Source organism: Wyeomyia smithii, chromosome 3 (genome assembly GCF_029784165.1).
Source record: "Wyeomyia smithii strain HCP4-BCI-WySm-NY-G18 chromosome 3, ASM2978416v1, whole genome shotgun sequence".
Classification (NCBI taxonomy): Eukaryota; Metazoa; Arthropoda; class Insecta; order Diptera; family Culicidae; genus Wyeomyia; species Wyeomyia smithii.
Genome location: NC_073696.1, coordinates 118,743,930 through 118,769,799, shown reverse-complemented (window position 1 = coordinate 118,769,799; position 25,870 = coordinate 118,743,930). Strand labels below are relative to the sequence as shown.

The 25,870-nt window shown below is 38.2% G+C and overlaps 2 protein-coding genes across 3 annotated transcripts in view; one reads left to right on the top strand and one right to left on the bottom strand.

The window, feature by feature from the left end:
* The window catches only part of LOC129730962 (putative uncharacterized protein DDB_G0277255), a 219,120-nt gene extending 203,191 nt beyond the window's left edge, over nucleotides 1–15,929 (top strand). For both annotated transcript variants that reach the window (XM_055690634.1, XM_055690635.1), the window contains exon 8: nucleotides 14,885–15,929. In XM_055690634.1, the coding sequence (XP_055546609.1) occupies nucleotides 14,885–15,127 (243 nt within the window). In that variant the 3' untranslated portion in view covers nucleotides 15,128–15,929. The remainder of the gene's footprint in view (nucleotides 1–14,884) is intronic.
* Nucleotides 15,930–17,667: 1,738 nt separating this feature from the next.
* Nucleotides 17,668–20,333, bottom strand: LOC129728514 (uncharacterized protein K02A2.6-like). Its single transcript, XM_055686959.1, has 2 exons — nucleotides 20,115–20,333; nucleotides 17,668–20,037 (listed from the first exon to the last, which is right to left on the bottom strand). Exons 1-2 carry the CDS (start codon nucleotides 20,331–20,333, stop codon nucleotides 17,668–17,670), a joined length of 2,589 nt encoding a protein of 862 aa, XP_055542934.1.
* Between the last annotated feature and the right edge of the window lie 5,537 nt (nucleotides 20,334–25,870).

Genomic DNA, 25,870 nt, shown 5'->3' with positions numbered 1-25,870 from the left:
TCATTCAAATCCAATTTCACTCAACCAACCACGTGCACGTTTTCCATACACAAATGTACCAAAAATTGCCTTTACACCGCGCATCTTCATCGCAACCACGTGATTGGTCGTTCCATCAATCTGTTCCCGTGAAAGAGATGGTCTCATTTTCATGCATAAAAGCTACATCGGCATATGGCTCGCATACGGCTCATTTCAAATCTGGCTTTTGAAACAGAAGTGCAAATGAAGCACATACAACTATACAACTTTTCCAAGTTTCGTCATTCTCGCTTCTGCGTTTACGAAGCTGGTCGTTTTTTTTCTCTGCATTATATGTAAAGCAATGAGAACGGTGCTTCTGTTTCAGAAGCCATGATATCAACGCGCGCCGCATATCTGTACACCTTTTATGCATGTAAAGAATCTTGAACCAACAACATATCAATCAAAAGAAAAAGTAAGCGTTAGATTTCAACTGTGGGGGATCAAGGTGTAGAGGGTTGAAGAAGCGATAGGCAACGGGATCAGATTGTACCTGATTTTTTCGGGTAAATTCCTGTGCAGTAGAATTAACTTCCAACCGAAACGAAATTCGGTTTATGTGGGCAATTGTTCCAATACAAACACTATTCTTCTCAGGACCAAAAAATCTGCAATTGTAAAGTTAATAAATTTTCTTTTTTGGTTATACACATAGTGGTAGGTATAGACCAAATTAACACAAGCTCGTAGAAATATTCTTTCTTTCGTGCTGGTAATAACTCGAGCACAGGAACACTATTTCTACAAGGCAAATAGGATTGGGAATTAAATAGTTGATTTACTCCTTGTTATAATCTATGCCGTTAGAACCAATATGCAGAAATGCTCGCAAGCTTGAAGGGAACTCTAATCTATGGTGGTTACTCTACGGGATAAAACTAAATTAATGACGTAACGAGACATGAACGATGCCAACATTTCCGTGCAACGTGAAGCGGTAGGGGGAAGTTAAGTGCTGAGCATATCCTTACTATAAGACCTAATAATCTTAAAGCGGTAATTGAATTGCAACCAATGACTTTGGCAAGTAACAATTGAGGACGTGGTAATTTTGGTTTTCTACCCTCTTGCTCACTGTGTTGTGTGTAAATGAGTGATAGCTTCTCGTCAATAATGCGGTTATGTGTATGATATAACTTTCTACTTTTTTTAATCAATTAACGTTTCTAAAATCAAAGTATTTCAATGTCGAAAATCAAAATACTTTTTTATATTTTAATATTAAAGTTCAGACAATTGTTCGAAAGTCACCCCTTGACAATCTTTCTCTAACTCATGACATGATTTAGCCATGTCGATTGATAATAAAAAGTTAAAAAACTTCAGACCATTTCATTTGTTACTTTTGATAAATTTTTGAACAAAAAGTATGTAAAGTTGTTTTATTTAGCATTAAAACCCATAAAGATTCATTGAATTCTGAGAGGGTGTTGCCAACACCTATCGAATTGGCATAAAATTCATGTGATTGCTATTTTTTGTTGTTTTGTTTTGATCAAATCGATGATATCTTTATGTCTGAACAAACAGCGTTCGAGCTTTTTCAAGTTGTTTTGAAAAATAATTGACTCTCGCGAAGTAGGAAATATAACAAAACACAACAAAAATATAATATGCCCACGTGTTTTATACAGCAATTATTACCAGGTCACTTTAATGGTTTGATAAATGTCCGATTTCCTCGATGCCAAAAGCCAAGAATGTCATTTACTGCATTGTTCGTCATGATCTGCATTACCTGCACACATTACGTTCGATTGACTCGTATCGAAAACGAAACAAAAGGTAGTCCCGTCATTTCAATAAGTGAGTGGATTAAAACAGGTTTTTTACGGCACGATCAATTTAGACGTTCAATCTAACCTCTGTCAGCGACCTCTGTCTGTCTGCCCTCGGTTGGCAGCACCCGAACTGCTTGCGCATTTTCGCACAGACTGCCAGCCATCCAGAACAGAACCGCTGGCATTCTTGCACAGTGTACAAAAACGAATTAAAAATGTGCCCCTGGCATGCAATCTTCCAATGATGATATGCGATCGTTCCGTACGGGTTGTGTACGGTGGTGCTGCAAAGTTCCGTCTTTGGAATCGGCTGCGCGACACTGCAAGGTCAAGAAGAAAACCACTGTCTGCTGCTCCGAAGATGGCCGGCAGTGCCCGGGGGATCCCGAAGAAGCGATACCTAGGTACTTGTTTGCAGGAGAAATATTACTTTTTGCTTCTGCTTTGCTTCCACATCGGGCCCCAGCGTTAGCATCATAAGGACCCCTGAAACCTATTACGGTTGCTGTATTCTGTAATTAGCTAACGAAGTTACTTCTCACCACCAGCAAATTTAATAGGGACTGTGCTATTCTTGCATAATTACCTGAGCCCAATCAACTATGCAACGCATAAACCGATGATGACGGTTCTAATATCTGCTGCTTTCATACGCTATCCATCAGTAATCTAACGATCGTTCAAGCCATCAGAATCACGATCCTCAAAACAACCCACTGCCCGCCATGCACTTGCGCTATAATTTCGCGCTCGTGCTGATGCTTAATGTCTGACCGAGTGCTCATTTGGCGAAAATCTCGTGCACATTCCGGCGAAACCAACAGCAGCGCCGGCACTATATTATCATTTTCATCGTCCTGCCACGCAGTGCATCCCAAACGGTAGTAGTCGCAGTAGCGGCAGCAGGAGCAGAAGTCCGGGTCGCGTTATGCTGCCCGCCGTAAATTTGCTGCCATCAGTCGACATAGCTCGTAATACTCACGCGCATAAAATCTGCCTAACGAGCGGAGGCAGCACTTCAAGTGGACGATTTATGCGCTCGACTAGTGAGTGTATCGTATGCTTGTTTTGACGCTTCTTTCTTCATAAGGCAAGATTTATGACGGCAGATTTGTATATGCTGCTGCTATTTTTTTCTGCCTTCAAGTTTATTGTTCACTTTTCGGATGTTAGAAAACGAACTTCTGCTTTTCGATGTTTGTAATCTCGGCACTCAGTTAACGATTGATATTGCTCATTTATACGTTTTCCAAATTTTCGAATTGGTTTGAAGCGACCTTATTTTTTTAAAATACCATCGATGCCACGAAGACTATTTATTGAAAATAAATTGGATTGGATTGAAGTTGCAAAATCCGTCACTAGATAACTGGCGCATCTCATAATTAACGCTAGCATGTTCCCAATTTGTTAACGATGCTGCCTGAAGTGCCTATCGCCCACGGCAGTCCAGTTGCTCTGCGCTAATAGGGTAGGCGGGAGCGTGTCTCCTGCTGGATTGCCTTCCACTATTTCATTCGGCCGCTCGTGTATTCGAGCCGTTCGGACATGAGTAAACATTAGTCAGCTGGCAGTCAGTCGTGCTGCAACCTGCAACTGTCTTCCTTCTGTGCCTCCCCAGCAGCAGACGATTGAACTTCTTCGGTTTTTTCCAAGAGCCATGTAAACGAAACTAGGCGCAACTTGGAAGCACGCGCGCGTTCCAAAACATTGGCTTCGGTTGCAGCCCCGAGAGCGCTCATCAGTCAGAAACAATTTCTTATGCTGATTGTATGCACACAGTAATTATGCTCCCTCTCTTCGGGTGGCTTACCGCGTGCCGTTCCATGTCGACTAGAGTAGAGGATTTTTTTTCTTTCCCCACAGGGGGAAAAGCGTGCGCACCACAAATTACTGAATAGAAACAGACTGCCAGGGAAATGGTACTTTTTTTACTACGGCGGGTTTCACCAGGCGCTGACCGGAGCTTCAACTCGCCTTGTATTCGCATATATCATTCCAGTAGTATACAGATATAACAGCTAGGAGTGAAATTCACCACTCTAGACGTAATTGGTCCAATCATTGGTCTGGTCGGATGATTCGGACGTGAGTTATTGTCAATTTGCGGGTTTGTCGCTTAGCAAGCATTGAAAGTGAAGGCAACAAACAAATTGTTCGTTCAGTCTTGTAAAGGATTTATTGTTTGCTTTGCTCTTAGAAAAGCATAACGCAAAAGGAAACAAATCTCTAACGCAGCTAGTACTCATGTATTTTTACACATTCTTTTCAGAGATAAAAGTTAATGTTTAGTGTAAGTCATGATTTTCTATCAGATCAACATTCAACATTTCAAAACAACTTTCAAAAGCGTAACCCCATTTTCTGAGAGACTTCGACTCCGATACTTTCAGCTTAAATATTTTTAGTTATTAGATTTTTAGATCAGTTTGAGTAGAGTAAGCATGGTACATAATTTAGAAGATACTGACAAATGTAAACAGAGTTTTTAATTTCTAATTTGTATTCTCAATCATATTGTTACCAATTTGATGTCTTTTCATTCATGTTGCTTTCAAATAGATGATACTAAGGCAGAGTTCTGTTTTCCTATATGTCTTAATTCAGTGCTTATAGTAATTGTTTTGTTTCGCAGAAACATATAGTCATACCATATTCGGGCTTTGACCGACAACAATCACTGCAATAACGAAATGATTATGTGTATTAAAATTAGTAAATGATTTGGAAAAAAACTGCCAAATCTGACTCAGGCTAGCTTAATGAACTTGCGGGGTTGGGTTAAGCTAGTTTGTGTTTCGGCAAAATCAAATTGAAAGTTGTGCCAATTAGAGAAATACAATCATTGCTAAGACTCAAGATAATCGAGCATAATCGAGACAACTGGACGTCTGAGACTAAAAGTCTCATTTAGATTTTCGATTTTTGCCATAATTTCCACAACTTTCTCCTAGAAACGGGCAAAAATTACACCTAATTTATTGTAGTTACGCAACATCTTTAATTTATGAGTAGTTAGTGATGCACTATTGGAAACATCTACCGATAAGAGTTGCTACCACGTTGGCTCCGTTTACTTCAACCAACGATCTGAAATAGTTCAGCTATATATTCATAACTTTTTAATTCTGATGCCATAGAAAAAGAAAATCATTCGTTATCAATAGGTGACCATATTGGCATGGGATTCTGCTATAACACTCTATAATCTAGCTTACAGAAAATGGGATACACTGGAGTCGCTTCTTACGCGGGTTGTTTTTATGCGTTTTCTCAAATGGGATATTATTACAATAACGCGGATTATTTTTACTCGATTCGGAAGATTATTTGTACGCGGTATAAAATAAGTTTAGTGTAAATATATCTAATCTAATCTTTTAATTGCGGCACAACCAATCGCGTAAAAAGCGACCCCAGTGTATTTATGAAATAGTGCATTTTCACCAGAGCCTGAATAAGTCATTTTCAATTGACGATTGTTAGGTCATCGCAACGCTTTAACCGTCGCTTTCAATTGAGTTGTAAAGCTGTATCAGTTTTTATATATCATTTGAAAAAGATGCGTTTTCTAAGCAAAACGTAATTTTTCAAAAATGTTTATCATTATTCTTCGATTTTCAAATGAAAAATAAAAAAACTACTCGAAACCCGTTGAATGACAGTTCGCCCAAGTACCATCCAGAAGATTTTACTTTTTTTGACGTAGAATTAAGTATCTCAGGGAGTTCGGCTGCAAAAGGGTTGCAATGGATTACCTTTGTTTTTGCAGCAATCGATTGGACAATCTTCGATGCATCCGCCCAAGTGCAGAAAATTGTAGTTTGATTATTCTATTGCACTATGGAAAATTGTCAAGCCTTGTTAAAACGCGGAATTCAACCTCTAATTGGTTGTTAAATGCTTACTTTCCCAAGCACGGTTGACAGAATTATTGTGTCGCAAGCATAGCAAGTCAGTCCCACTTGCATTTTCAGGAAGTCGAGCAAAACGTGTTTTTATATAATTTCACTAAACATATGCTTTGCGCGGCAGTCGGGAATGTATTATTTGGCCTATATAAGAGCCTGATTCAGTCTAAATTAGTCATATCAGTTCTGGACCGCGACTAGGACAATCCTTACTTAGCAGCAGCAGCAGTGGCAGCGGGTATCAGCAGTGATAGGGGCAGGGCCAGCTGGTGCAGCGACACTTCCTTTAGTAAAAAGCTGCCTTTGTGCGGTAGCGAGCTGTATCAGTAGTCGGTAAACCAGCCGGCACTTCATCCAATGAAAAGTTGCCTTATTCTGACAACACACAAACGTTCTGGGATGCTAGCAATCAGAATTTCTGCCAGCTATCTGATTTTCACGGTAAAAACAGCCTTCAACTTTGTTATCAGACTGCTCAATTGGATGAACATAAACTTGAACTTGAATTTTATCTTGAACTAGAGCTTGAACTTGCATATGAACATAAACATGAACATAAACATAAACATAAACATAAACATAAACATAAACATAAACATAAACATAAACATAAACATAAACATAAACATAAACATAAACATAAACATAAACATAAACATAAACATAAACATAAACATAAACATAAACATAAACATAAACATAAACATAAACATAAACATAAACATAAACATAAACATAAACATAAACATAAACATAAACATAAACATAAACATAAACATAAACATAAACATAAACATAAACATAAACATAAACATAAACATAAACATAAACATAAACATAAACATAAACATAAACATAAACATAAACATAAACATAAACATAAACATAAACATAAACATAAACATAAACATAAACATAAACATAAACATAAACATAAACATAAACATAAACATAAACATAAACATAAACATAAACATAAACATAAACATAAACATAAACATAAACATAAACATAAACATAAACATAAACATAAACATAAACATAAACATAAACATAAACATAAACATAAACATAAACATAAACATAAACATAAACATAAACATAAACATAAACATAAACATAAACATAAACATAAACATAAACATAAACATAAACATAAACATAAACATAAACATAAACATAAACATAAACATAAACATAAACATAAACATAAACATAAACATAAACATAAACATAAACATAAACATAAACATAAACATAAACATAAACATAAACATAAACATAAACATAAACATAAACATAAACATAAACATAAACATAAACATAAACATAACATTTATTTGACACGGATGAATATGAACTTGAAAAAAACATGAACACGAACATGAACGCGATCCTGAACATGAATAACAACACGTACGTGAACTTGAACATGAATGAACACGAATATGAACGTTAACGTGGACTTGAACTTGAACATGACGTTAAACTGTACATGAACGTACACTTGAATATGAACAGCTTTACGATTTGAAATTTTTTGTAGGACCATATTGCATCATGAGCAAAATTACGCCAAATGATCTGGAAACACACAAAAATTCAAACGACCATTTTTTGTTTTGATAAGTTTTTTCATACGGGTATCTTTCAAAGATGGAGAAATTTTTTGATTGGAGTGTTTTTTTTAAATTTTCAAAGGGAATAATCATAAATGACGTAGCATTCAAGCCAAGCTACGTAGCAAATATGAAACTAAGAAAACATCAATGGAAATGGATTTTTTTTCTTATTGTTCTTTTTTATCACTGTTTTGTCTGTTTGGGGTCATTTTTATTACGTCCTTGTCTTTTCTTGTTCATTTATGACACAAGGTATGTTTTGATAGTAAAACTTGCAAAAATTTTTCATGAGCGGGGGCCTAGTGTGGTTGGTAACGTCTCCGCCAACCACGCTCGACGCCTGGGTCCGCCGACATAGGTGTCTATGGTTGTGAGGTGGCGTGATCCACTCACAACCAACCCAACTGGTCTAGATTCAATCCTAGCCGACACCGGGAGATTTTCTGAGGCGAATAATCTCTGGGATCACGCCTTCCATCGCATGAGGAAGTAAAGCCGTTGGCGCCGATCCGTTAATGAAACGGGTCGTGAGTTAGGGTCCTGGGTGTGGAGTCGTCTCCCTGGGCGTCGGTGATTGGCCACAACAGTGGCGGAACTAGACCGACGGAAAATAAGCGAGAATAAAAAAAAATTTCATGTGTGGGGGGGTGTTATCAAGCTACGTAATAATTTAGGAGGGAGGGGGGGTTCCTGACTTTGTGAAGAAATTCTAAAATGGAAGAGGGGGGGGGGTAAAAAAACCATAAAAAATCCTACGTCATTTATGGATATTCCCAAAAGACTTTTAAACTATTAATCCAATCTTTTTGAAGTCGAAGAATAAAATGTATTATGTCAATTGTATATTTCAATAAATCTATGTTTGATGCCGATGAACTACAAATAACTCGTAAATGCGTATTTACAAAATAACTGAAATTTTTGAAATATGGCGTCATCCACAATTTACGTGAAGACTTTCTTTCAAAAATTCGACCCACATTATTGAGCTCAGTAAGATTTTGCATAATCCACTTGGAAACGGATGCATTTACGAAGTTAATTATTGTAAGCATTTTGATTCGAAATGATTATTTTAGCTATTTTAAATCATTAGAATACAAGTATTTGTAAAAATGTCGGGATTAAAAATGTCATTACTTCGAGTTTTTTAAAAAAAAGCATTCAAAAAAGTCAACTTTTTTTTCAAAATCCGAATTAAGTGTTAATTTTTAGTTGGTTTTAGTAAAAAAAGTTGTGGTGTAAATTTTACTAGTCATAATTTTCTACAACTCGTTCTTAGGCAGGTTTTCTATATACCTAAAGTGAATGCCCGTGTCAAACATCATACACCCTTTAGAAAACAACTACCTGATTTAAAAAAAAAATCATCTATGCAAAACTACTCAGTTTGCTATGTCAAATACGTGTACAATGTTCCATTAAAAAAAAAATATGACTGATATAGCTTCCCATTTACTTCTGAGACTTCATTTTACTTCTAAGACTTCAGGCGCTTTTTCACTTTTTACCATACTGCATTATTACATATTAAAAAAATGAAATTGAAAAAAATCTCCGAAACCTAACTTTTAAGCAAAAAATTATCCTACATTTCTCCATTCAGAACTGATTTTGATTAAATGTATAATGAAATGTTCATTTTCTAATTTCCTCAATTTAAATTCAAAATAACTCGAAACCCGATATATTTAGAATGTTGACCACCAAGAGCTTTTCGATTTAAAATGACTATCTAAAACTTTCAAAATCAGTAGGTTGCAAATATTTTGAACCAAAAAGCATTGAAATTAAAATTTTTCCCGAAATAAATAATTTTCAATAAAAAAAATATTTTTCATTTCTCCATCCTAGACTTTTTAATAAAAGTTGCGTTATAACTTCAAATTTCATTAAAAAGTAAAGTTAAAAGCAATTGATTTGTTTTTATTTAAAATTTAGTATTGAGCAAGATCGCGCCAAATGACCTATGGTCGAATATCGACCATTTTGGATTTGAATGAAACTTTGCACACGTATTTGGCTTAGCAAACTGAGCATTTTTCACAGATGGAGAGATTTTTTACACCCATGAGTTACATTCTAAAAGGGCGTATGCCTTTTGGCATAGGTTTTATTCGAAGCATTGTAGCCCAGAAACCGTTGGTTGTATAGAAAAACTGTCTGAGAACGAGTTGTAGGGAATTAAAAATGCACCATAAAAAAATATACACTGTACAAAAATATTTTCTTTGACCAAAATAAAATTAAAAATAAACATTTAATTTCAATTTAGAAAAAAAAGAGTAGAATTTTAATTTAATTTTTTTTTAAGAAACTTGGCGTTAATACGCAACTTTTAATAAAAAGTTCAGGATGGAGAAATTTTATGGTAGATTAATTATTTATAAAAATTCTAATTCAAACATTTTTTAAAATATTTGTATTCTGATGATTTTAAAAGATGTAGAGAGTCATTTTGAATCAAAAAGCTCTTGGTAGTAAACATTCTAAAGGCATTGGCAAATCAAAAATGGTCGATTAAATTTTCGCGTATTTCCAGGCGATTTGAAATGATTTTTGCTCTATTACCTTCCATTTATATTTGTTAAATTTTTTTATACGGTATATATTTTCATACAAGGCATTATTCATTTTCTACTAGTAATTTTAGGCAGTTATTTCATGCAGTCAACGGTTTTTGAGCTGATTTCAATAAAACCTATGTCAAAATACATCATACCTACTTTTAGAAATAAGAAATGGGTCAAACAAATTTCTCCATCGGTAGAAAATACTTCATTCAACACTTTTCATTATATATGAAGAAAAAAAAAACACTTTTCACTAGAAGCTTCAACATGAAAATATTTTCAAGGGAAAATTCAACTCTTAACCTGTTCAATTCAACTTGTTGTAGGGTTTTTGATTCTGGTTCGAGCCAGTTTCAGTGTTTTTCATGATACACTCGGATCAATCTTAGCGTTTCGGATAATTGATGACAGTTATTTACGAAACTGATTTTCAATGTGAAAATACACTTATAACGATTATACTGTAGTACTCAAAAGTGCATTTCAATGCCTGAATGATTTACTTTTTCATATTTAATGACAGAGGAATAATGATCCTGGTTCGAACCAAGCTGATTGTAGTTCGAACTATTTATTGTCCTAATTCGACTGATTAATTCGTGCGAATTTTTTTTACTCCTACAAATATGCAATTTACTTACAATGACTCAATGAAATACTGAACGGATATGGATAACCCCTGATAGCAAATTATTTAACAACATGTATTGGCTCTGACATAGGGTGCTGCCACCTTCAATTTGTGTTCCTATTCTCTCCACTCATAGTGCAGAGGATAGGAATTTCTTCAAGGGTGAATGTGATAGCAACCATTTCGGTAATTTTCCTTAAAATTCGCATACGATGTGTGTGAAGATGATGATTCACTTCCGTCAGGGCGAATTGAATATTTGGACTGCTTTGACTGACACAGAGTAAGGTCTTTTTTCACACGAGGGATGTGTTCCAAATTTTTAAAAAAAGACTTTTTAGAGTTGCAAATACAACGAAGAAAACCGCTTTAAAATGTTTGAAACTTGTTTGAATATGATAGTGGTCAATCTAAAGGCCAAAATTCAATATTTTAAATTTTTAGTATTTACACCAAAAATTATGAATGTTTTTTTGAAAACTGATATATGGTACCTAGGGGCCTGGAAAGGGAAACGTGATTGAAATGAGGTCGATATCTTGTACCGTTTTTGAGTAATTGAAAAAAGCAACTCGCGTAAAAAAACGTGTAAAAAAAGATCTTACTGTATAAACAAATGCGTAACGACTCTAGCGGTGATATGAGGGAGCTGGCTAGTTTGAACCACAGAGAACATACGTTCATTTTATTTTCATAGGATGTGTAAAAACTTGCAACAAAACAACCACTGACATCGATAAATCGATACAGCAATATTTATGCAGTGCAACTGGAGCACTACAAGACAGATGTCGTTAGTGTATTAAAGTATTTTGATTCAAATTTTCACGCACGGGTTTCAAACTTTTTTATATGAACATGAATGTCTGTTCTCTGTGTTCGAACCACGATCATCGGCATGTCGAAGTAGGATAAAAAATACAGTTATATTTTTGTTTTCATCCAAGCAAGAAAGGGCAAGGGGGCAAATGCTTTTCGATACGAGGGCCCCTCTAGTCCTGGGCCAGACGTGAAGACCTTTTTTTTGCTCGTCAGCGTTCAGCGGAGCGTTAAGTGATTTCACAAAATAAAAAATTTTCTTACCACGAAAAGGGGGCCCCCCGAAAAAATTTGCCCCGGCCCTCCCCGTACCTAAATACGGCCTTGTATTTTTTTTCTTCATCTATAATTTATTTGACACGGCACGAAATACGGCCTTGTAGCTGAGACACAATTGTTATTCGGAATTAAAACTTAATCGAAAGCTGCGCTATTCTCGAACAATCTTGATGTGGTTTGCGTGTGGAATGTGCACACTTAAAATTTGTTGCTCGGTTTAAAAAAGGATGACAGTTATCACATTTTTTCGTTAATCTCGGTTCAACTTAACTGAAATACCGAGCTATCACTACCGAGATTATGGATATTTTGTGCCGAAATTTCAGTTGGGTAAACCGAAATTCACGAAAAAATGTGACACCTGTAATTATTTTTTTAATCGAGCACTCAGTGGTGCCGTTCTTGGAAAAAATTACCGAGATCCGGCAACAAATTTTAAGTGTGTGTATCACAGGAATGTCATATCCTTTCTACAACTTATTGGGTCCAAGTAGACGTTCGTATTAGGCTGAGCATGTGTTCAGAGTTTTCGTAATTTAACAGATGTCTACACACATTCGATTCAGGTTATATTTATCAACACGCCAAACACCAGTCATACCAGTGCAACTCGCAAACGACATGTGTAAAAATTATCTGCTGTATTAAAATAAAAACATGCAAATATCAAACTCAACCCGTCAAAACCAGTAGAAAACTGCCGTCGAAGTTGAATGTTTGTAGTTCTTGCATAATTACCGATACTGAAGGGGCTGCTTGAAGATACGATAAGAACTGCTTTTAAAAAACCCTAACCCTACCTAATCACGGAAGTTACCATCACTGCTTGCTGAAAATAAAACGTTCGAGAAGTCCGGCAAGCCTAATAACCCACCTAGTCGAATCGAACCCACCCGTGGCATGATACTCCACTAGATCCCGCACTCGCCAATGAATGCCGAGTGTAATTTAAGGTTTTACCACCGCCGCTACTCGAAGCAATTTGGGCTCGAATGCGGCCAGCCGCACGCCATCTTCTATGCAATTGCTAGTGCAGCGTAGCGGGAGAGAGATTTTCACCCGAAGACCTAAAAAGGAGCGCACGCGCGAGGCAAAACGGTTAAGCAAGCCACTCTGCCGCGCTGTCAGTGGCGCTTGACAGTCAAAATAAATGCACTCAACTGCGCCTGCATTCCGGCAGCCATCAGTGCGGCTTTGTGGGGGCTTGCGCGCTTGCTTGCAGCGCAATTTGTAATTGAATGGCTGTTGCGTCTTGGCACAGTACCTGCCTGCCTAGTACGGCTACCAAACTATTCAATGAAATAACGGCCGACAGGGAGGAATCCTGATGTGGAGACGGGGAAGGGGGAACGATCAAGGGTTTGACCAGTCAGTGATGCCATAGGTTCAACTCATTGTAATAAATCTCCTTACCTCCCTCCCGAAGAATGTGTTGGGCTGAGTTGAGTAGTTGGTTCGTTCGCTCGGTCAGCGGTTGATGGGCTTCCGAACCGAGTGTGCACTAATAGTATACCACATCGGCAACGAAAAGGATGCCTGCATGCCAGCGTGGTCTGTTCAGCCAGAGGAGAGGCAGAAGGAGAGCAAACTAACAACAGCGTAGGATTTACTATTTCAGTTTCAATCAGGCAGCGAGCGACGGACGGAGAGAAAGATAAGCGCCAATTATCTTAATAATAATATTCAATTTTAACTGTTTGTCTTGATGAGTGTAATAATCCGTTTGCTGGTTTCGATCCTTTTCATCATGGGGTGTTGTGCACCTAGAGAGTGGGACGGGGTGGAAATTTTGCTACCAGCGAGCCACCATCGATTGAAATATTTATTTTTCCTGTTTTCCCCCCTGATGAATGAGGGAAGCTTGACTAGCGCGCAATTAGTGCGGAGGTGGAGTTGGCGGTCGAAGTGGCTACGCAAAATAGATGAAGCAAGTGTAGTTTTGCTGCGCTTAGCCAAGCTAAGCTAGTCACTCGAGCACACCAGGATTGCCAACTGGGCATCAACAATGTTGAAATGTTGGTTGTAACTCGCAACGAGCGCCTCGAAGCCATACAGTTTACGGTTTCATTATGGTTTTTGTCTTTTGGACATATCTAACCACCAGCAGGATCTTAGCCTCCGCTGCACATGTTTTCAGGATGAAGAGAAAACAACTATTAAATTTAATGATTACTCGATAGCGCGATTAGCGAGCGATTAAAACTTTCCATTGTTTCGAGTTGAAACTTCGCAAACCGTCTGTAACCCGGGGCGAATATTTGGAGCAGCGATCAACAGCAGTTGATTTCTCCGAAATCAATTTTTCCTCAAAACTCAAGGTCGAAGCTCACAGGAACAGAAGAAAGAAATACTGGAAACGATTGAAACGGTACAAAGAAAAAGCAGAATCCGAGAACCCTTCCGCCACAGAATGCGATGAAGATAAGCCGCCAATCCAAGCCTGGAAGTTAACAAATGCACCCTGTTATTACGGACGCTTAATAGTAGGATCGTGACGATGTTGGCCCGAGGCGCGTGCCGCAAATCCTTCTTTCCCGGCTGCGGCTGCTGCTGCTGCTGCCACTGAGATCATAGCTGCTGTTATATTTATGTACTATGGACTTACTGTGCTGTCTTGAATTTTACACACACACACATTTTGCATGCGCTTGCGTAAAAAAACAGAGAGGTTGGGCGATGGTTTAAGAAAAATGCTACATCGCTGATCTGCATATTGCATTGCGAAGTAGATTGCAGCGCATTCAGAACATGCGGAGCGACCATGCAGATGCCGCAGAGTTTTATGGTTTTACCATAGAAGATGGGGGATATTTTTCTCTCGCAAACTGGTCCAAGCTACGTGTTTCATCAAACCGCTCTGCCCTGATTTCCTGATGATTGTGGTGGTGTTATTTAGAGTCCGCTATTAAACCTCTGCAGCGGTTTCATGTTTTATGGTACGCTACATTGTGGTTTATAATCTAACTGCATACAGAATTCCTTGCGGGTGGAGTCGCCGATCGACGGAACATGTAATAACTAAAAGTGTTTAGTGAAACACCGCATATGTCGTTTTTTTTATCAAATATCGAATATAAGCGAACCTCACAAGTCTTCCGAAATTGCCGTCGCAAGAAACGTGATTTTAATACTAACTAATTTTGCAACTTAGTTTACGATTGTGATTTTTTTTTTCATACATATCAGCCTCTAAGCCATTTTAGACTGAATCTCCACCGCTTCTTTTTGTTCTCTCCATTTACAGAACTTTCGTGACCAGAGCATCGACGGTGCCGGGCTGCCGCTGCTGACCGAGGAACACCTGACCAATTCGCTCGGTATGAAGCTAGGTCCAGCCCTGAAGCTGAAATCGATGCTGGCGAAAAAGCTGGGCGGTCCGTGTCCGTGCGCGCTGTGTGTCGCGCCGACTCCGTCCAGAAGTAGCACCAAGGGCGACACGACGCCCACCAATCGACCGCCTAGTAACGGTTCCGTCGGGCAGGATTAGAACTCATGGCAAGCGGCGGGCACCAGCAGAACCAGACCAGTGACTATGATTTCCAGCCTAGCGACGTTTACATTTTTTTTTTGAGAGGGAAAGCACGCTGAGCTGCCTTTCCGCGAAACGTACTTACAGTATATTGGGACACTCACATCGAAGGATAAATAAATAAATAAGAAAAAGCGACTTCCAATCCGCCGGGACATGTACAATATTACGTTTTAATCGTTACACCCTAGAGACTAAGTCACACATTGTTATGCCCGATCGTTAGGCGATCACTTTGGTAGAGCTTAGAAAGTTAGAGTTGATAGTTCACCTAGTACTGCATGTTTTGTTAAAAACGTTCGTATCTCCACCGACGAACAAAAGTCGGTAACGAAAGTGTTGTTAGTATTCCGATTACATAGCAAACGAACGTAATTATTTATTTTCCCTTTTAGCCGATAGGAGCAATGCAACTTATCACACGAAAGACTTAAGTGAAAAAAGAGAAGAAAAAAAAAATCAAGTAGAAAGTACCTAATGTAACATTCGGCAGAATCGAAATCGTTCGTAGTGTTTGTGTTTGGTTTTTACCGATTCAAGTGAATTCTTCATTCTTGAACAGTTTTATCTCGTCAAATTTTGTCTAAATTCATAAACTATAGATACTATTTTACTTTAAATGTTATCAACTAGAACTAAGATCACATTATTATCAGTATTTATCATTGAAAAGTTGATTTAAAAAACAGTTATACTGTACTTATGTTAGTATCCCTATTACGCATGTGAAGTAAAATAAAAGAAACGCATGTTTTGAAAACGACAGTGATTTATTGTGTGAAACATATGAAACATATGTCGGCTACTGATAGCCCACCAAATATCACAGAGCGAATGTATACTCATTTGGGTTATCAAATTGTTTAAAATTGAAAACGTTCGTTTTGTCAAGAGCTTCTGGCAGCACGGTTGGTATTGCGCGCGTATCAGCAGCATTTCTTATGTAAAATTGGTCAACAAATCGATTGGTGATGGTTTCATTTTGCGAAGGCTCGACTGTCGGAAATAATGGAAATGTTCTAGTAGGGAATGTGTTAAATCACTTCATACGCTGGGTTGTAATAATCAAATAAACTTATATTGAGTTCCTGGTCACTGTGAAATCGATGGAAACGGAAGAGCCGATGAACTGACAAGAATTGGATCGTCTCATCAGCTAATTCGGGTTATTCGCGTTGAAAGAGATTTCGAAGGATGTTCGCACCTACGTGAACTCTCATATGCAATTGTCAAAATGTGCGTGATGACAAAAGCAAAAATATTTCCTTCCTTCTTTTTCGCATGCAAAAACCAAACAAATATCAGCAATAGGACCAAAACATTTCTACGGCCTATCCGCTCCTTCCCTCAGAATGGAACTAAATACATACATGGAAAATTTTGAAGGTGGAATCCAGCTGCTGGACAGACACATTGATTGGTAGGCAGTCGCGGTGACTCATCAAACCAAACGTTTCTATAACTCGCAAAATATTAGAACTCTCAATGAAAGATCTGAGAACATACACTGGTCTAATAACAGAGCATTGTCCGAGATGGTCAGTTGAAGCAGGCTTGTCTTTTCTCCTCAGAAAATCTCTAGAGTTCAAGAGAATATCTTGCATTCAGAGCTCGGAAAAAGTGACAGAACAGTGTGAAGGCGAATAATAAGAGCATTCAGAGTACAATATTCCCAGCTATTTCATTCAATTCTATTCCTCATACAGCATGCTCTGAAAAAAACTTTTTAACGTGCCGATAGTGTTGTGAATCTCTCGCTCGTTCAAAAATCAATTACTTTGCGCTTGCTTGACTGAAGTCTCTGTTCAAAATTCGCTTAAAATAAGTTAACTGTGGCGAAGAATGTATACAGTTACTTCTGCAAATAAATTCCGACGACTTTAGGACCACCCTAATTTTCATTTGCACATAAATAAAGGACTAGCTATAAGAAACAACTTCTTAGAAAAAACTATGTTATACGAACAATATTTCGGCATGCTATCAACCATCCTTAACACAACAATGAAATACCACTTTTGATTTTTTTTGCGGACATTAAGATTTTGTGTTCGGTTCTGTTTTGGGTTTGAGGCAGAGCTGCCAGATTCTATTTTGAAAAATCAGACGCCGACATAGGTGTCGATGGTTGTGGGGTGGCGTGATCTCGCTGTGATCTCGCTGTCGGTCTGTCTTCCTTCGCGTCTCGATCTCAACTCAACAATCCCTTCTCTATGCGCACACAATCATTCCCACGCTCTCTGATATGTTCTCTCACTAACACTAAATCCAGGTCTTTCTCTATCACGCAGTGCCCGTCACTGAACACCTGTCATAACGTAACTAACCATCGTTACATCCCTCCTTTTTTTAGATCAATAATATGGCACCAATGAATTGATTTCATTTCGAATGAAACGTCCTAAGTGATTTATTTGGAGTATGGTAAGGTTTATTATTCAGTAAAACCTGTTTGAGTTTTAATAGAGTTTTAAAACCGTTATCAGGTTTATTAACAGTTAAAGTATGTAATCTTTATACTTATCTGGTTGTTTGCGAATTCTGTGGTGCCGTGCATTGGTGCTGATCTCCCCCGAACTCTCATTTGGAATGTCAGCAGTTTCCGGGACTGGCTCGTCTGGCTCCTCGCTGTTAGTGCTGGTTCCCTGCCCAGACGCTCGTGGACCATTGCTTAGTTTTTTTAGATGTGTGCTGTTTCTTACATATACTTTGCCGGATTCCTTTGATTGCACTTTTATTGCTCCGTTATTCACATCCATGACTACAAATTCTTCCTCGTGAAAGTTAGGTTGGGTAGAGCCCAATTGCAAATTTCTCATTTGTACTGTATCTCCCCTTCCCAAATCATGTTCTTTCGTGTGTCTTTGTTGGTTTACTCGTTGTGCGTGATATTCCTTTTTGCTCATGTCTTTATCCCTTGCTGCTTCCCATCTCAAACTGGGTGGATTTTGAATGGATGGAATTCTGCTCCTGAGTTCTCGATTGAACATCATTTGACTGGGTGATAATCCAGTAGCCTCTTGTGGTGTCGTATGGTATAAAACTAGGTATTCGTACAAATCCGTTTTCCAATTTGTTTCCTGAATCAGGCTGATTTTAATACGCCTTCCAAGTGTACGCATTTGCCTTTCAACGGCCCCGTTTTGTTCGGGCCAATACGGAGTAGTTAAATTCAAGTGGATTCCATAACTGACACAAAAATTTTGGAATTCGGCCGCCCGAAATTGCGGTCCATTGTCGGATGTCAATGATCTAGGGATCCCGAAAGCGCTAAACATCTTGAGGAATGCCATAATGACATGCTGAGCAGTGGCTGGTTTCATTGGTTCAATTTGAATAAATCGAGTAACGACAACTAATAGTGACACATCGTCAGGAAATCCTTCTTTAAAATCAATGGCCAGATCTTGCCATGGCTCCGTCGGAATTCGACGGTGAATTGGATTCGGTTTGTCTGGTAGAGCTGTCATTTTACACGGTTTACAGCTGCGAACAAATGTATCGACCATTTTATCCATTGATGGAAACCATACTTTAGCTCGCAACAAGGCTTTCATTGACGTACATCCTTGATGTCCAGTATGGGCAAGGTTTACTACTTTTTCTCTCAAGCTCTTTGGTATTATGATCCTGTCACCTCGTAGGATAATATCACCGTAGGTCGTTAAATCAGTTTTGATTGTTGCTATTTTATACTCATTAGGAACATTTTCCCAAACACCCGAGTACAATGCCTCTTTCACAGATTGTAGTTCGTCGTCTGAAAGTGTCTCTTTTTCTATTTCTTCAATAGAGATTGCTACAGGTCTAACTTCTTCGGACAGCCAGGCAATTATGTCTGCTTCTCCGGCGTTGATGGACTTACTCAGGGATAGTCTCGATAAGGCATCAGCTAAATTCTGGTCTCCAGGTTCGTACCTCACTGAGAAGTCAAAGCTCTGTAGACACAACACCCAACGTTCCATCCTTGCTGATGGTTTTGACTGTACCCGGTTGAACAGGTATTCTAGCGGTTTGCAATCCATTATCAAGGTGAAACGAAGACCATATAGGTATACAAACAACTTCTCCATAGCCCATACTATTGCGTAACACTCCTTCTCGGTTTGGCAGTATTTTTTCTCGTGATCCACCAAACTTTTGGAAATACAACAGATAGTTCGCGATTCTCCATTTTTAACCTGTATTAAAATCGCTCCCAATCCAAATGGGCTTGCATCCGTTACTAATAATGTTTCATCTTGAGGGTTAAAAAACCCGATAGTGTCAACTTTTGAGAGGATCGCTTTTAATTTGTCCAATTCGGCCGAATGTTTATCATTCCATTTGAATGGGCAGTCTTTGATGAGAAGTGTACGCATATTGAAAGTTAAGGCTACTAAGTTAGGAAGAAACTTTCCGAGGAAGTTTAGTAAACCTAGCAAAGATCGTAATTCTGATACATTTGCCGGCGGTTGGAGATCCATGATAGCTTGAATTTTCTCATCTGTAGGATGAATACCGTCAGTGCTGATACGATACCCTAGGAAAATGACTTCTTTGACGGACAATACTGATTTGGCTCTGTTTATTTTCATGTTGACTGATGCCAATCTATCTAGTACATCTTGGAGGGCCTTGTCATGTTCTTCTTCTGTGGCGCCATGGATTAAAACGTCATCCATGTATACCACCAAACCTTTTATCCCACGGAAAAGATGTTCCATTTCTCTCTGGAACAATTCCGGAGCGGATTTGATCCCGAACATCAACCTACAAAACCGATAAACGCCACTCCGAGCCACAAAAGTAGTTATATTTCGATTAGCAGAATCCAACTCCAAATGGTAATAAGCGGACTCCAAATCAATTTTTGATAATTTTGCAACCTTCGAGAAGCAGCAAAAAACATAAAGTAACTATTTAGCATATTTATTTACGATTATAAACATGTTGCATATCTTACCTTCGTGATTGAGATCATAGCGTCGTCAATATTCGGCATTGGGTAGTTCTCTCTCTTGACCGCCTCATTAGCAGCTCGCATGTCGACGCAAAGTCGAATCTTACCATCCGCTTTCCGCACTGGTACTAACGGTGACACCCAGGTTAGTGGTCCTTCTGCTCGTTCGATGATGTTCTTCTCCAGTAATTCCAGAATCGTCTCCTCTACGTCGGCCTCCATTGTCACTGGAAGTCTCCGCGCGACTTGAACGACTGGTTGAACATATGTATCGATCTGGATTTTGAGACACACTCCAGGAACCTTCGGAAAATCTGTCCCTTTCTCTGTTGCTATTTCCTGTGATACATGATTGACTGCATATCCGATCTTTAGCACTCCTAGGGCAAAAGCTGTGCTTTTACTCAAAAGGTTGGTCTGTCCCTTAGGGGCTACCAAGATATGAGTCCATATCTTCTCCGGGAACTTTGACTTCTGTCTCGAAAACAGTATCGAACATTATTTCTTGGTTTGACGCAAAAGACTTGAGATTTATTTTGTTATCAGGCATTCTTTCATTGATCATCTTCGCTCGTTGCTGCTTAAGATGTTCGAAAGTAGCACTGTTGATAATATTGGCCGGAGAGCCCGAATCTATCAAGAAGTCGATAGTGATTCCTCCAATGTCCAAAGCTAAAACTTTATCGAGTTCTCGATTAGTTCCAACAAAGAAAACGGTTCTGTCAGTCAATTCTTCAGACGATATCGCATAGACCCTCTCCGGCAGCGGCTCTCCCTGTGATGTAGATGTTTCTCTCTTCCGTTTTCGGCAGCACTTGATAAAATGACCTTTAGATTTGCATCCATGACAAATCACATTTTTCGCTGCACATTTTTCGGTGTCTCGTGCTATGTGTCCGGTTTGGTTACAATAGTAGCATCGACGGCCTGTGTTTGCTTTATTTACTGAATTTGAGTTTGAAGTTTGCTTTGACATAAATTTACCGTTCACTCGGTGTACTATACTTTCTGTATACGACGAGGAAGGTTTTTCGTAAACTTTTGATTGCTTTTGAACCTCTTCGAGTGTTTTCCCTAGCGTAATCATTTCGTTTAAAGAGAGATCATTCGTGAGGAGTTTTTTTCGCAGCTCCTCTGATCGACAGCTTTCAATTACTTGGTCTACCATTACGTCGTCCATGTCAGCAAACATGCACCGGGTTGCCTGGGCCTGTAGTCTGAAAATGTACTCTTCGAATATTTCATTTTCGTTTTGTATGATTCCGCGGAAAACATGTCGTTCGAATCTTTTGTTGCCTTGTGGTGCGAAGTACTGATCCAGAGAGAGAATCGCAGATTCATATTGAAGAACAACACTTGGAACGACGTTCCCTTCTGCATCGTTCCGTGCAGGTTAAATAACTTGCCATTTCGAGATCTTGTCATAATTCGCTTGTAAATCAAGTCCCCCGACAACCAGAAGTAGATCCAATTTTTCTCCATCTTCGTGTGTTTTGTTTACCTTCAAATATAGTTCGAAAGCGCGTTTCCATCTTATCCAATCGTTTCGAGGATCCGTACCGACTTTAAAGGGAGGCATAACAGCCGCATCTAAATAAATAAAAAAATGTAACAACCAGAAAAAAAAACAGTCCATTTACTAATCTGCTTAAGGACGTAACAAATAATCGTCTTTTTTGTATTATTTATTCTGTTTTCCAAGACTTGTACCGAACCAATATCCATTTTTTTTAAAAAACAAAAGTTCCTGCACGAAATGAACTATCTTTTAACCGAATTATATGTCAATAAATCTAGCATTCATCATACCATAGGTAAAAAAAAAACTTTACGGAAACTATATGAAACAGATTGCCATTGACTAAACAATCGATCCTCGCACAAAACAGACTACAATTGCACGAAGCAAACTATCCTCGCACAAAGCCGACTTATGATTTCGCGTAGCGCACTTATTTATGCACGAAGCAAACTCTATTTGCGCGAAGTCAACCTAATTACACGTAGTCAACTTAATCTTGCACAAAGCGGACACATCATGGCACGAAGCGGATACATCATTGCACGAAGCCAACTCAATTTCTAGCAGCCAGCTTACTATTGCACGTAGCAAACTCCAATTGCACGAAGCCAACTTATTTGCACGTAGCAAACTGGTTATTGCACGGAGCAGACTCATCATTGCCGGAGCATCTCCGATTGCACGCAGCAATCATTCGTCACTTGAACGCACCTGTCACATAAACGGACTTTGATTGCACGAAATACGTTTCCAGTTCCATTTAGCACTTCTTTCCACCTCTGGATGACAAACCTTAAGTAGAATATACATTTTTGTTTCCCCAGCATGGATAAGAAGACAAAAAAATGCATTGCTGATTTTTTCTCTACACAATCGAGAAACTTATTCATCACCAAACTCTACTGAATAGCAGCCAAATCAAGTTCAAACAAACCTTCTTTTTTTTCACCCGATTCTAACTATATGGTTTCTCTTACGAATCCGCCATGTTATTTTGCTAGCGTTCCGCCACGCAGAATTTTTTTCTCAAGCAGAAGGCTTTTTTTTCTACGATTCGCCACCATTTCGCTGAATTTCCCATAAAAATTCACTCTTTGCTGTACTGCACGCTTAATTTGTATCCACTTTTTAGTTGCTCACAATAGTTTTCCATTTTCCGATTTCACAATTTTCACTTACCGATTTTCATCGTCGCCATTGTGATAGGCCAGTTAGCAGCTGTGATCTCGCTGTCGGTCTGTCTTCCTTCGCGTCTCGATCTCAACTCAACAATCCCTTCTTTATGCGCACACAATCATTCCCACGTTCTCTGATATGTTCTCTCACTCACACTAAATCCAGATCTTTCTCTATCACGCAGTGCCCGTCACTGAACACCTGTCATAACGTAACGAACCATCGTTACACACCCACAACCAATCCAACTGGTCTAGGTTTAGTTCTAGCCGACACCGGGAGATTTTCTGAGGCGAAAAATCTCTGGGATCACGCATTCCATCGCATGAGGAAGTAAAGCCGTTGGCGCCGGTCCGTTGAACAACGGGTCGTAAGTTAGGTTCCTGGGTGGAGTCGCCTTCACCAGTGGCGGAACCAGATCGACGGAAAATAAGCAAGAATAAAAAAATCGATTGTTAAAATTCTGTACAAATCTGTATTAAAAACCAAAATTCTGTATGAATTCTGTATTCTGTATCATATCTGTATGGGGCCATCCACATACCACGTGGACAGCTTTGGGGGGGGGGGGGGTTGGGTAACGTCCACGGTCCATACATTTTTTATTTATATGGGCAGTTGTACACGAAGGGGGAGGGGGGTGGTTTCAAAATCGTTAAAAATCTGTCCACGTGGTATGTGGATGGCCCCTATCGTGGTCATACATGAGCGAACTTCATTCTCATTATAAAATTCACAATAATATGTGCTTTTTTTTCAGTGTACCCATTTGGGTAATATTATTGTCAAAAGTTATTCATTTTTGAATGTCCTGTAGAACAAAATTAGATGTGGCGCTTCTAGCGGTCGAAAAGGTGACTAGCGCTTCTGTCATTTTCAATATGTCTTCATGATTTCACGTAAGTGAACTATATTGGTATTATAAGATTTTTTATTTTTGTACAGTATTGTTCTTGAAAACAACTGAATTCGGCAGGATTAAGTGTTTTTGAGTAAAACAAGTATTTTTCTGGTTTTATTATTATGCATAGAATATAGAGAGAGTTCGACAATTGAATTTTATAAAGCGGTAGCAAAATTTTGTCTTTTCGAAAAAAATACCTATGTAAAATTTAAGCTCAATCCGGTTTCGTGAGGTGTTCCTTCGAAGCGATCAAAGTAAGTCAAATGAATCCTTAGAAAAAATTCAAACAAATTTTATATTGTCTCAGAAAGCTCCCGTATTTCAACACTAAACATCATGTTTTGAATATAGACAAATGTTTATGAAAAAATTAATAAATTTTGAGCTGACACCACAGCTCTTCTAAGACTCTATCAAAAAGCATACAATTCAAACGAAAAAGTAACCATCTTTGGCCGTTTCCCATTGACTAAGATGCAGATATATATGCAGCTGGAACCTTTAACAAATCTCTTTTTAGACCTAAATCATTCGTGTAGTGGTGGTTTCGTGATAGTATTTCGTGCAGAACATATTTGAAAGCTTACATAAATACACAGTGCAACAAAAAATGGCTTTTTTCTGCCTTGGCTTCTATATATAATTTTTTTGTGTATTTTTATGCAAAACTAAATTTCCTCGAGTTTGAACAGTTTAACTTATGGGGCAACAATGCCGCCATTTTGAATTTGCAATTTTGTTTCGGAATTTTGTTTTCGCAATTTTGGTTTTGAGGCCAAATATCAAAATTCTAAGAGTTTGTCCACATATTAGCATCTTTTTACCCTTTTTTTTGAAAAAAAAAAAAAACAGATCTTAAATCGGACAAAAACTGAGCTCAAAACGGTGATTCTACGAAACCGGGTTTGGCATAGTTTTAGTATATTTCACAAAGCAAAATAATATCGATTATTTCTGAGCATTAATGGTAATTCGCTAATATCTTAAAGTAGTAGTCAAATTATATCTTATTTTGAGTAAAAAAGTCTCAGAAATCGAATGGTAGTTGTCTGATCTACGTAAAATGTCAGCAGATATACCTATTTTTGTATTGTAGGGGAATTGGGCACCAAAAGCAAAGCAAAGCCTTGGTGCTACATTCCGATTCGGAACTTGTCCTTCTGTTTGTTATACACAGACTTCGCAGCCAACTGTTTAGTGTACAGGGCAATTGTGGGGCTAGCGCTACGATCCTACTGACACTAGCAGTCTCTCCCGAGCCGAGAAATCGTACCTCGAGATCATCTGGGAGATGAAAATAACACCGTAATAGCCAAATATACCTGTTTTCTGAAGGTTCATACACATAAATAAGCAGATAATGCAGTTGAATTTGTTCTATAGCGGATATATAAACAATGTGGAATACACGTACTCCTTTAGCTAACTTCACGAAATAGGCTAACAAAAATAGTTTTTCTTCATTCTCAGGTTCATAATCGATCCAATGAATCGGTACTAACCAGAAAACAAAACAAAAATTCTACTTTTGGCCTATGGGCGAACCACTGTGCGTACAATTTTACCCATTTCACATTTTTAAATTTACCCATTTTTTTGACAGCCGCATATGGCAGAAAAAAATGGGAACAACAATACCCATTAATGGGTTTTCGACTCTTACCGTGTAGTTAGAATTGATTCTTTAGTTTTTATTTTCGTTCGTTTATAACACTAAAGTGCAAAATTTCTCGAAATCTTGGGTTTCTCGAACTTTATCGAAATTGAGAACACGTTTAATAAATTAGTGAAAACCAATGATTTTTCAACCAGTTTTTCTGCTGTAATAAGCTCTTTTGGTCTGTAGTTGCTTCAAAGGTTTAGGCTTCATGAAATATAAAAAAATCTAGAGTTTACTATATTTTCACTAATCTCCGGAATTATCTTAAACATTTTTCGCTTAAGTAAACTTTAAATATCTCTAAACCTCTTTTTTGATTATAAATCAACGAAAAAGTATGCTAAAATTCATAAATTTTAGTTATGTTATGAAGAATTTCGAGAAAAATTTCGTTCAGCTCCGGAAACCTCGAAATTTCGCGAAATTTTGCACAGCCTTAAACACTTTATCGAAATCCCAACTTCGTTGACCCAAAAGTTGTTCTTATAATTTTGCGC

Coding starts and splice junctions, on each gene's coding strand:
- LOC129728514 (XM_055686959.1), bottom strand. CDS start 20,333: ATGGAGGCCGACGTAGAGGAGACGATTCTGGAATTACTGGAGAAGAAC. Junction 20,038..20,114: donor CTATGATCTCAATCACGAAG/GTAAGATATGCA, acceptor TGCTTCTCGAAG/GTTGCAAAATTATCAAAAAT.